This window comes from Panthera leo, chromosome F3 (genome assembly GCF_018350215.1).
Source record: "Panthera leo isolate Ple1 chromosome F3, P.leo_Ple1_pat1.1, whole genome shotgun sequence".
Taxonomy (NCBI): domain Eukaryota; kingdom Metazoa; phylum Chordata; class Mammalia; order Carnivora; family Felidae; genus Panthera; species Panthera leo.
In genome coordinates this window covers 6,003,438-6,016,706 of record NC_056696.1, presented here as the reverse complement: position 1 = coordinate 6,016,706, position 13,269 = coordinate 6,003,438, and the positions used below count along the sequence as shown (strand labels likewise).

General features: G+C 38.5%; 1 protein-coding gene across 4 annotated transcripts in view; it reads left to right on the top strand.

Moving 5' to 3' along the window:
- CATSPERE (catsper channel auxiliary subunit epsilon) overlaps positions 1-13,269 on the top strand; it is a 196,523-nt gene that overhangs the window by 111,862 nt on the left and 71,392 nt on the right. For all 4 annotated transcript variants that reach the window (XR_006199154.1, XM_042926453.1, XM_042926454.1 and 1 more), the window contains one exon: positions 9,691-10,183. Coding sequence is in view for 3 of the 4 variants with exons in the window: in XM_042926453.1 (XP_042782387.1) it covers positions 9,691-10,183 (493 nt within the window). In the remaining variant the exon portion in view is untranslated. The remainder of the gene's footprint in view (positions 1-9,690; positions 10,184-13,269) is intronic.

Sequence of the window (13,269 nt, the reverse complement as noted above, 5' to 3'; positions counted from 1 at the left end):
AGCCCTTTGTCCGATATGTCATTTGCAAATATCTTTTCTCATTCCATTGGTTGCCTTTTAGTTTTGTTGATTGTTTCCTTTGCTGTGCAGAAGATTTTTATCTTCATGAGGTCCTAATAGTTCATTTTTGCTTTTAATTCCCTTGCCTTTGGGGGTGTGTCAAGTAAGAAATTGCTGTGGCTGAGGTCAGAGAGGTTGTTTTCCTGCTTTCTTCTCTAGGGTTTTGATGGTTCCCTGTCTCACATACAGGTCCTTTATCCATTTTGAGTTTGTTTTTGCGAATGGTGTAAGAAAGTGGTCTAGTTTCATCCTTCTGCATGTTGCTGTCCAGTACTCCCAGCATCATTGGTTAAAGACACTGTATTTTTTCCGTTGGATATTCTTTCCTGCTTTGTCAAAATGAGTTGGCCATACTTTTGTGGGTTTAGTTCTGGGGTTTCTATTCTATTCCCTTGGTCTATGTGTCTGTTTTTGTGCCAATACCATGCTGTCTTGATGATGACAGCTTTGTAGTAGAGGCTAAAGTCTGGGATTATGATGCCTCCTGCTTTGGTCTTCTTCAAAATTACTTTGGCTATTCGGGGTCTTTTGTGGTTCCATACAAATTTTAGGATTGCTTGTTCTAGCTTTGAGAAGAATGCTGGTGCAATTTTGATTGGGATTGCATTGAATGTGTAGATAGCTTTGGGTAGTATTGACATTTTAACAATATTTATTTTTCCAATCCATGAGCATGGAATGTTTTCCCATTTCTGTGTATCTTCTTCAATTTCCTTCATAAGCTTTCTATAGTTTTCAGCATACAGATCTTTTATATCTTTGGTTAGGTTTATTCCTAGGTATTTTATGCTTCTTGGTGCAATTGTGCATGGGATCAGTTTCTTTATTTGTCTTTCTGTTGCTTCATTATTAGTGTATAAGAATGCAACTGATTTCTGTACATTGATTTTGTATCCTGCAACTTTGCTAAATTCATGTATCAGTTCTAGCAGACTTTTGGTGGAGTCTCTCGGATTTTCCATGTATAATATCATGTCATCTGCAAAAAGTGAAAGCTTAACTGCAGCTTTGCCAATTTTGATGGCTTTGATTTCCTTTTGTTGTCTTATTGCTGATGCTAGCACTTCCAACACTATGTGAAACAACAGCGGTGAGAGTGGACATCCCTGTCGTGTTCCTGATCTCAGGGAAAAAGCTCTCAGTTTTTCCCCATTGAGAATGATATTAGCTGTGGGCTTTTCATAAATGGCTTTTATGATGTTTAAGTATGTTTTTTGTATCCCGACTTTCTCGAGGGTTTTTATTAAGAAAGGATGCTGAATTTTGTCAAATGCTTTTTCTGCATCGATTGACAGGATCATATGGTTCTTATTTTTTCTTTTATTAATGTGATGTATCACATTGATTGATTTGCAAATGTTGAGTCAGCCCTGCATCCCAGGAATGAATCCCACTTGATCATGGTGAATAATTCTTTTTATATGCTGTTGAATTCGATTTGCTAGTATCTTATTGAGAATTTTTGCATCCATATTCATCAGGGATATTGGCCTGTAGTTCTCTTTTTTTTGCTGGGTCTCTGTCTGATTTGGGAATCAAAGTAATGCTCGCTTAATAGAATGATTCCGGAAGTTTTCCTTCCCTTTCTATTTTTTGGAACAGCTTGAGAAGGATAGGTATTATCTCTGCTTTAAATGTCTGGTAGAATTCCCCAGGGAAGCCATCTGGTCCTGGACTCTTATTTGTTGGGAGATTTTTGGTAACTGATTCAATTTCTTCGCTGGTTATGGGTCTGTTCAAGCTTTCTATTTCTTCCTGTTTGAGTTTTGGAAGTGTGTGGGAGTTTAGGAATTTGTCCATTTCTTCCAGGTTGTCCAGTTTGTTGGCATATAATTTTTCATAGTATTCCCTGATAATTGCTTGTATTTTGAGGGATTGGTTGTAATAATTCCATTTTCATTCCTGATTTTATCTATTTGGGCCATCTCCCTTTTCTTTTTGAGAAGCCTGGCTAGAGGTTTGTCAATTTTGTTTATTTTTTCAAAAAACCAACTCTTGGTTTCATTGATCTGCTCTACAGTTTTTTTAGTTTCTATATTGTTTATTTCTGCTCTGATCTTTATTATTTCTCTTCTTCTGCTGTGTTTGGGGTATCTTTGCTATTCTGCTTCTATTTCCTTTAAGTGTGCTGTTAGATTTTGTATTTGGGATTTTTCTTGTTTCTTGAGATAGGCCTGGATTGCAAGGTATTTTCCTCTCAGGACTGTCTTCGCTGCATCCCAAAGCGTTTGGATTGTTGTCTTTTCATTTACATTTGTTTCCACGTATTTTTAAATTTCTTCTCTAATTGCCTGGTTGACCCATTCATGCTTTAGTAGGGTGTTCTCTAACCCCCATGCTTCTGGAGGTTTTCCAGACTTTTTCCTGTGGTTGATTTCAAGCTTCATAGCATTGTGGTCTGAAATATTCATGGTATGATCAATACTTGTATACTTATGAAGGGCTGTTTTGTGACCCAGTATGTGATCTATCTTGGAGAATGTTCCATGTGCACTCGAGAAGAAAGTATACTTTATTGCTTTGGGATGCAGAGTTCTAAATATATCTGTCAAGTCCATCTGATCCAATGTATCATTCAGGGCCCTTGTTTCTTTATTGATCCTGTGTCTAGATGATCTATTCATTGTTGTAAGTGGAGTATTAAAGTCCCCTGCAATTACCACATTCTTATCAATAAGGTTGCTTATGTTTGTGATTAATTGTTTTGTATATTTGGGGGCTCCCGTATTCGGCGCATAGACATTTATAATTGTTAGCTCTTTCTGATGGATAGGCCTTGTAATTAGTATATAATTCCCTTCTTCATCTCTTGTTACAGCCTTTAATTTAAAGTCTAGTTTGTCTGATCTAAGTCTGGCTACTCCAGCTTTCTTTTGAGTTCCAGTAGCATGATAGATAGTTCTCCATCCCCTCACTTTCAATCTGAAGGTGTCCTCAGGTCTAAAATGAGTCTCTTGTAGACAGCAAATAGATGGGTCTTGTTTTTTTTATCCATTCTGATACCCTACGTCTTTTGGTTGGAGCATTTAGTCCATTTACATTCAGTGTTATTATAGAAAGATATGGGTTTAGAGTCATTGTGATGTCTGTAGGTTTCATGCTTGTAGTGATGTCTCTGGTACTTTGTCGTCCTTGCAACATTTCACTCACAGAATCCCCCTTAGGATCTCTTGTAGGGCTGGTTTAGTGGTGATGAATTCCTTCAGTTTTTGTTTGTTTGGGAAGACCTTTATCTGTCCTTCTATTCTGAATGACAGACTTGCTGGATAAAGGATTCTCGGCTGCATGTTTTTTCTATTCATCACATTGAAGATTTCCTGCCATTCCTTTCTGGCCTGCCACGTATCAGTAGATAGGTCTGTCACTAGTCTTATCAGTCTCCCTTTATATGTTAGAGCATGTTTATCCCTAGCTGCCTTCAGAATTTTCTCTCTATCCTTGTATTTTGCCAGTTTCACTATGATATGTCGTGCAGAAGATCGATTCAAGTTACGTCTGAAGGGAGTTCTCTGTGCCTCTTGGATTTCAATGCCTTTTTCCTTCCCCAGATCAGGGAAGTTCTCAGCTATGATTTCTTCAAGTACACCTTCAGCACCTGTCTCTCTTTCTTCCTCCTCTGGAATACCAATTATGCATACATTATTATGTTTTATCGCATCACTTAGTTCTTTAATTCTGCCCTCATACTCCTGGATTTTTTTCTCTCTTTTTCTCAGCTTCCTCTTTTTCCACAATTTTATCATCTAGTTCACCTATTCTCTCCTCTGCCTCTTCAATCTGAGCTGCGGTCACCTACATTTTATTTTGCAGCTCGTTTGTAGCATTTTTAGCTCCTCCTGACTGTTTCTTAGTCCCTTGATCTCTGTAGTAATAGATTCTCTGTTGTCCTCTATACTTTTTTCAAGCCCAGCGATTAATTTTATGACTAGTATTTTAAATTCATTTTCTGTTACATTGCTTAAATCGTTTTTGATCAGTTTGTTAGCTGTCGCTACTTCCTGGAGTTTCTTTTGAGGAGAATTCTTCCATTTCATCATTTTGGATAGTCCCTGGAGTGGCGTGGAACTGCAGGGCTCTTCCCCTGTGCTGTCTGGAGTAATTGCCTTGGTGGGTGAGGCTGCAGTCAGACCTGATGTCTGCCCCCAGCCCACTGCTGAGGCCACAGTCAGACTGGTGTGTACCTTATCTTCGCCTCTCCCAGTGGCAGCACTCACTGTGGAGTGGTGTGGCCCCTGTCTGGGCTACTTGCACACTGCCAGGCTTGTGGTGCTGCTTCTATAGGATCTTGTGTATTAGCCAGGGTGGATCCACAAGGTGCACAGGGGCGGGAGGGGCAGACTCAGCTCGCTTTGCCTTTGGTGATCCACTTTGGGAGGGGCCCTATGGCACTGGGTGGTGGCAGGGGGAGGAGGGAGGAGGCAGACCTGTCGGAGAGATGGATCCACAGAAGCACAGCATTGGGTGTTTGCGCGGTGCAAGCAAGTTCCCTGACGGGAACTAGTTCCCTTTGGGATTTTGGTTGGGGGATGGGCGAGGGAGATGGCGCTGGCCAGTGCCTTTGTTCCCTGCGAAGCTGAGCTCTGTCCTCCGGGGCTCAACGACTCTCCCTTTCATTGTTCTCTAGCCCTCCTGTCTCGGAGCAGAACTGTTGACTTATAACATTCCAGATGTTAAGCCCCACTGGCTGTCAGAACACACTCCGTCTGACCCCTCCACTTTTGCAAGCCGGATTTGGGGGTTCTGCCTTGCAGGGTGGGCTGGCTGCCCCTCCACCACCCCGGCTCCCTCCCGCCAGTCCGTGTAGTGTGCGCACCTCCTCTCCACCCTTCCTGCCCTCTTCCATGGGCCTCTTGTCTACGCTTGCTCCAGAGAGTCCGTTCTGCTAGTCTTCTGGCAGTTTTCTGGGTTATTTAGGGAGATGTGGGTGGAATCTAAGTGGTCAGCCAGACGTGGTGAGCCCGGTGGCCTCCTACACCGCCATCTTCCCTGGAAAACCTCTGAGAGTCTATGTATCCAAAACTAATTTTTTTTTTAATTTTTTTTTTAACGTTTATTTATTTTTGAGACAGAGAGAGACAGAGCATGAACGGGGGAGGGTCAGAGAGAGAGGGAGACACAGAATCCGAAACAGGCTCCAGGCTCTGAGCTGTCAACACAGAGCCCGACACGGGGCTCGAACTCACAGACTGCGAGATCATGACCTGAGCCGAAGTCGGCCGCCTAACTGACTGAGCCACCCAGGCGCCCCCAAAACTAATTTTTAAAAAGCACAGGAATGTGAACACAAGCGCAAACACAAAATCAGGCGAGTGTTTATGTGTAAGCAGGTAGGAGTGGAGGAAGGAGAGACATGGAGCGTTTCTAAGGTATGGGTAGCGTTCTGATTCTTGATCTAGGTGATTAATACACAGATGTTCATCTCAGTATTATTCTTTAAATGTGTGTGTGTATCATATACTCTTTTTGTATATATGATACATTCATAATAAAATTATTAAATATGTGGTGTTTAAAATTTTTTTAATGTTTATTTATTTTTGAGAGACAGAATGAGACAGAAGATGAGTGGGGGAGGGACAGAGAGAGAGAGAGGGAGACACAGAATCCAAAGCAGGCTCCAGGCTCTGAGCTGACAGCACAGAGTCTGACACGGGGCTCAAACCCATGAACTGTGAGATCATGACCTGAGCCGAAGTCAGATGCTCAACTGACTGAGCCACCCAGGTGTCCCCTAAATATGTGACATTTTTAAAGAAACACAAAGAAAATACATATATATATATATATATATATATATATATATATATATATATATATATAATATTAGAGGTTCATTTTTTTTTACTTTACATCCAAATTAGTTAGCATGTAGTGAAACAATGATTTCAGGAGTAGATTCCTTAATGCCCCTTACCCATTTAGCCCATCCCCCCTCCTACAACCCCTCTAGTAACCCTCAGTTTGTTCTCCATATGTATGAGTCTCTTCTGTTTTGTCCCCCTCCTTGTTTATATACATATATATGTATAAATATATATATATATATATACATATTTTTTATTATTATTATTTTTTAATATTGCCTTGGATGCCATAAAATACCATCCACATGATGGTTTAGAATCAGGGTTTAGAAAAGGTTATCCTTATAAAAGATACATTTTGTAGTAAAACAAGAAAGCAAAATAGAAGAGATAGTTTTGGGCAGGACTTAAAAAACAGTAGAACATAAAGACAAGAGAATGGAAGAGGAACTCCCACGGGACATTAAGAGCACCAATAGTTCTGACAGGCAAACAGAAAGAACACACTTGAAATATAATATGGCAAGGGAAATTGAATAGGAAAAAATATGGAGATTCCCTGAAAATCATTTGGAATGGCTTGAATTTTTTCCTGGATATAATTAAGGGGCCATTGATGTTTCTAAGCAGAACAGCACTTAATGAAATTCAGTTTAAAGGAGATAAATTACAACATGGCAGATTAAATACAATTGTTTATCTCCACTCTCCCCCATAATCTCAGTAAGATAGTTGCAAGCCTACAAGGAGAAGCAATGGGAAGGGAGGCAAGAAAGTAGAAAGCAGAGAGAGAAGTGGTAACTGACTTAGTAGAGCATGAAATTGTATTAATTAAGAGCTCACAGAGGGAATTCTAAAGTGATGGGGACCCCCCAGTGTGCCTTCAGTTCTTTCCTCCTGCTCTGCTCCCTGAATATGGAAACCTAGCATACATCCTGGCAAGATAGAAGAGGAGTTTTCTTTGTGTTAACTGATCAGACCTACTTAAAACAACTTAAATTGGAGTCGGAAAGGAAAAAGCACGATGGAGCACATGGTGAGCAAGAAGTGTCCCTCAGAGCTGACCCACACACAACTTATTACAACTTCTCTCTTAAATATTAGACAACCAAAGACTAACAGAGAATTATAGGTTCCAATATGAATGCCAGACACCTGAATCAACAAAAAGAACAGTAGAACTCAGAGGAAACAACACATAGAGGGAGCCAAAGAAAAGATCACAAAAAAGTATAAAATCTTCAGAGAAAGAGAAGATATTATACACATAAAAGAAATTAAGATGTTATAAAATGGGAAAGAAGTAAGAAAAGAATTTTGAAACGTGTATGATCACCATAAAAAAATCAAACATTTGAAAACAAAATGATAGACGTGGAAAATTGAAGATGTGGTTTATATATACAATGGAATACCTACTTGGCAATCAGAAGGAATGAAATCCTGCCATTTGTAACAGCATGGATGGAACTGGAAGGTATTATGCTAAGTGAAATAAGTCAGTCATAAAAAAGACAGATATATGTTTTCACTCATATGTGGAACTTGAGAAATTTAACAGAAGACCACGGGGGGAAGGGAAGGGGAAAAAATAGTTTCAAACAGAAAGGGAGGCAAACTATAAGAGACTCTTGAGGAAAATAAACTGAAGGTTGAGAGGGGGATGGGGGGCTGGGAAATGGGTGATGGGCATTGAGGAGGGCATTTGTTGGGATGAGCACTGGGTGTTGTATGTAAGCAATGAATCACGGCAATCTACCCCCCAAACCAAGAGCACACTGTATGTACTGTAAGTTAGCTAACTTGACAATAAATTGTATAGAAATAGAGAAAGAAAGAAAGAAAGAAAGAAAGAAAGAAAGAAAGAAAGAAAAAGAAAAATAAAGGCAGTAAAAAAAAAATAAGGAAAAAGAAAATTGAAATGCTCAGTATGTCTTAGCTAGGCCTTGAGTGCTGGCTCCTTTCTAGGCCTTGTAGATAGGAAGTTATCCATTCAAACAAAATAGTCACCGATGCTTAGTTATAATGGGGCTATACACATATGAAATTATTATTATATATAGAATAATATATTTATATTTATATATATACATATGTGTGTGTGTGTATATATATGACAATGTAACAAAATGGTACTGATGATTTTTTTATGTTTATTTATTTATTTTGAGAGAGAGAGAGAGAGAGAGAAAGTGGGGAAGGGGCAAAGAGAGAGGGAGAGAGAGAGAATCCCAGGCAGGCTGTGCACTGTTAGTGCAGAGCCTGAGGTGGGGCTTGAACTCACAAACCATGAGATCATGACCTGAGCTGAAATCAAGAGTCAGATGCTTAACCAATGAGCCACCCAGGCACCCCATGATGATTTTAGAAATTGTACTTGAAACTGATGTTACCGAGTCAGTAGTGTGGCTTGCCAAAAACAGTAATTGCATTGAGTGTCATGGCAGCATGGTGATTTGGTGATAACCCTACAAATGCCCCAACATGGGCTGCCTTGACCTGCCAGGACCACAGTCCGAGTGGGCAGAATGCCATCACCCAGGTATGTATTCACTGAGGAAATAGAAAACTCAAGAGATGTTCACTGAACATCTACAACCCAACATCTCCTCGATTGTCCTGCTAAGAAACTCTCCTTGGAATTTTTCACGACTTCTGAGATTCATGGTAGAATGCTTGTTTTCACAAATTCCTCTGTATGTCCACTCAAAAGATAGACCCAGCCCTGTTGAATAATAGAATACCAAGAAAAAAAGGGGGAGATCCTAAAATCTTAAAGAAAGGCAACTCATTTAAATAATAGCAAGAATCAGTGTATCATCTGGCTTTTCATTAGTAAACTTTAATACAAAAAGAAGGGAGAAGATGCCCTCAGAGCTCTGAAGTCTCTGCCTAATTTATCCAGTAGGTGTGTAAAATATTTTCAGATATTCGGGGGTCTTAAAATTTTATGTTCATATATTTTCTATTCACATATACATGAATGTACGTTCATATTTCACATTCATATATATTTTTTATGTTCAATTTTATACTTTCACAGAGAGGTACTGAAGGATGTTCTTTAGCCAAACCAGAAAGATCAAAGCTCTGGACTGAGAACATGGTGCCTTCAGCCCAGAGAGTTATGAAGTGAACAAGTACTAGATGACCTGTCTTTACCACATGGAAAATATTAGGGAGCACCATTTCACCTCCTGGCACACTTAGGAAACAACAGATTTTCAAAATCAAATAATTATTAACTCTAAGAGAAGGATTATGAATATATATGTGTATATGTGAAGATGTAATTATAGTACAATAACTGGCTCAGTAGTAAACAATATTTACATAGTAAAACAATGTAAACCCTATAGGTTTAGCTAAACACTGTGATGTTGGAGAAGAGATGTATGGGTAGTTAAACTTTATGAGCAATACATCTTCATCTGTCATATAAGAAGCCAATAGATAATGTGTAAAAATTATATATTAAGAGAGAAGCATGAGAATATTTGAGAATTTGGAGACACACTGCAAATGAGAGAGCTGTAAGAGTCCAGATTGTTTTCCTTTGGGAACAAGAGTGAAGAATGTGGAGAAATGGGGCAGGGGTAGCCTTTTAGTGCTACTTAATTTGTTTCACCCAGATTTATGTTGATAAAAATAAAATTTTTTTAAAGATGATAAATGTCAGTAGTGTACAAAATGGATGACAAGAGAGGCCATTACATTTTTATACATTCTATGTTTATAATTTCTACACTTAATTCTAATATTTTATATACATAATTTTTATATTTAATTTTTATATTTTTAATTTTCATATTCTTCTTCTTCTTAGGACCTGGCATATTTCAGTGCCAATGACAACAGATGATGTGCTAAAGGAAATTAAAGGAAATCAAGTGGCTTTTCAAGACTGCTTTATTGCAGATGTTCTTTTCCTGCTGACCTTCCCTTTGTTGACAATGCCCGAGATTCCTGACTCTTTACCAATCACTTCACCGCAAGGTAGTCAGTTAATATTAGCCTGGGCTACTTGTGTTCTTTCATCGGTTGTGGTGGTAGCTGATATGGAGACCTTTCAAACAAATGATTCATTCCGTACTTGGACCAGAATCAGAGTGCCTCCAAACATTTTGACTGACGATGAGAGACACAACGTGTCTGATGTGAACATATCATGGGATGGAATATTTTTTCTAATAAATGGTATTCTTTACATCAAAACTTTTACTGCCTTCAAAAGACTGGGAAGAAATGAAAATCTTCCTGATGGTGGAATTATTGGCATTACCTCAAGAAAATGGTGTTGGGCCAGACATTTATTAAAGGTTAGTAAAAGATTATATATATATATGTATATTAGACTTACACATTTAGACAAATTCACCATATCACTTAATTCCATGATATAAAAGAGACTATACTATGCAGATTTTGCAGCGCTATTTTATTTTTGGTGGTAAGTAAGACCATCTTCCTAACCTAAATTTTCAGAAGCCTCTGTTTAGAGATGCATCTCCAACAACAAAGAATGAAATAAATCTTGGTTGTTATTATGCAGAGTCATTTAATTATATTATGAGAGTTTTGTTTTACCTCGATGTGGGCAAAAGGCCCAAAAAACTATTTTACCCAAAGATATCATGTGCTCTCAAAATTGGATTAACTTTTCTTTTTGACAATATAGTGAATAAAATATTTTAGACATTTTGACAGGTGTGAGGTGATATCTCCTTGTAGTTTTGATTTGCATTTCCCTGATGATGAGTGATGTTGAGCATCTTTTCATGTGTCTGTTGGCCATTGGCGTGTTTTCTTTGAAAAAATGTCTATTCATGTCTTCTGCCCATTTTTTTAAATTTTAAAAATTTTTATTTTTTAATTTACACCCAAGTTAGTTAGCATATAGTGCAACCATGATTTCAGAAGTAGATTCCTTAATGCCCCTTACCCATTTAGCCCATCCCCCCTCCCACAGCCTCTCCAGCAACCCTCTGTTTGTTCTCCATATTTAAGAGTCTGTTTTGTCCCCCTCCCTGTTTTTATATTACTTTTGCTTCCCTTCCCTTCTGTTCATGTGTTTTGGATCTTAAAGTCTTAACATGAGTGAAGTCACATGATATTTGTCTTTCTCTGACTAATTCATTTAGCATAATACCCTCTAGTTCTATCCACGTAGTTGCAAATGGCAAGATTTCATTCTTTTTGATTGCCAAGTAATACTCCATTGTATATATACACCACGTCTTCTTTATCCATTCATCCATCGATGGACATTTGGGCTCTTCCCATACTTTGGCTACTGTTGGTAGCGCTGCTATAAACATTGGGGTGCGTATGCCCCTTCAAAACAGCACACCTGTATCCCTTGGATAGATACCTAGTAGTGCAATTGCTGGGGCATACGGTAGTTCTATTTTTAATTTTTTGAGGAACCTCCATACTGTTTTCCACAGTGGCTGCACCAGCTTGCATTCCCACCAACAATGCAAAAGAGAGCCTCTTTCTCTGCAGCCTCGCCAACATCTGTTGTTGCCTGAGTTGTTAATATTAGCCATTCTGACAGGTGTGAGGTGGTATCTCATTGTGGTTTTGATTTGTATTTCCCTGATAATAACTGATGTTGAGCATTTTTTCATGTGGAGGTTGGCCATCTGGATGTCTTCTTTGGAGAAGTTTCTATTCATGTCTTTTGCCCATTTCTTCACTGGATTATTTGTTTTTTGGATGTTGAGTTTGATAAGTTCTTTAGATATTTTGGATACTAACACTTTATCAGATATGTCATTTGCAAATATCCTCTCCCATTCCATAGGTTGTCTTTTAGTTTTACTTATTGTTTCCTTGGCTCTGCAGAGGTTTTTATTTTGATAAAGTCCCAATAGTTTATTTTTGCTTTTGTTTCTCTTGCCTTAAGAGACCTATCTAGTAAGAAGTTGCTATGCCAATGTAAAAGAGGTTACTGCCCGTGTTCTCCTCTAGGATTCTAATGGTTTCCTGTTTCACATTTAGGTCCTCATTTTAAATTTATTTTTGTGTGTGGTATAAGAAAGTGGTCCAGGTTCATTCTTCTGCATGTCACTGTCCAGTTTTCTCAACACCATTTGATGAAGAGACTGGGTTTTTTTTGCATTGGATATTCTTTCCTGCTTTGTCAAAGATTAATAGTCCATATAGCTGTGGATTCATTTCTGGGTTTTCTATTCTGTTCCATTGATCTATGTCTATTTTGGGGCTTATACCATACTGTCTTGATTACTACAGCTTTGTAATATATTTTAAAGAAAGAACAAATTTTAAAAACTAATTAGAAAGTGTTTTGAACTATGGGCACCCGGGTGACTCAGTTGGCTAAGCATCAGACTCTTGATTTCAGCACAGGTCATGATCTCAGGGTTCATGAGTTAGGGCCCTGTGTTGGGCTCTGCACTGACAGTGTGGAGCCTGCTTGGGATTCTCTCTCCCTCTCTCTCTCTCTATGCCCCTCCACCGCTCACGCTTTCTCTCTCTCAAAATAAATAAACACTTCTTAAACTGAAATAAACAAACTGTTTTGAACTGAAAGAAAATGGAAACAGAATATGTCAAAATTGGTGGGATGCTACTGAAGAGATACTTAGAGGGAAATTTATAATATTAATCCTCTATATTACAAAAGAAGAAATATCTCAAATCCATGATCTCTGCTTCCACTTTAAGAAACCAGAAATGATTTCAACGAAAAGTAAACAGAAGAAAGGAAATTTTAAAAAATCATTGGGTAAATTAATGGCATTAAGAAAAACAAAACAAAATAAAAACAGAAAACCTACAGAGAAAATCAACAAAACCAAAAAGCTGATTCATTGAGAAGATCCATAAAATTGGCAACTCTTTAGCCAGACTGACTGAGGATAAAACAAAAAAGAGAAGACACAAATTGCCAATATTTAGAATCGGTGCAAAGTCTGCTGCTGCTAAAAAGACAGTAAAACAATGTTACAAACAACTGTAAATACAAAGTTAAAAAGAATCTAAAACACATTCAAAACCATAAAATGGACAAGTTACTTGAAAGACACAAACTACCAAAGCCTCCTTAAGAAGAAACAGATGACAGGGGTGCCTGGGTGGCTCAGTTGGGTAAGCGTCCAACTTTGGCTCAGGTCATGATCTCGCAGTTCGTGAGTTTGAGCCCCACGTTGGGCTCTGTGCTGTCAGCTCAGAGCCTGGAGCCAGCTTCAGATTCTGTGTCTCCCTCTCTATCTCTGCCCCTCCCCCATTCATGCTCTGTCTCTCTCTCTCTTTTAAGGATAAACATTAAAAAAAACTAAAGAAGAAACAGATGACATGAATACTCTTACATCAATCAAAGAAATTGAATTTGTTATTTAAAAACCTTCCCACAAAGAAACCTCCAGGCCAGGAGGATTTC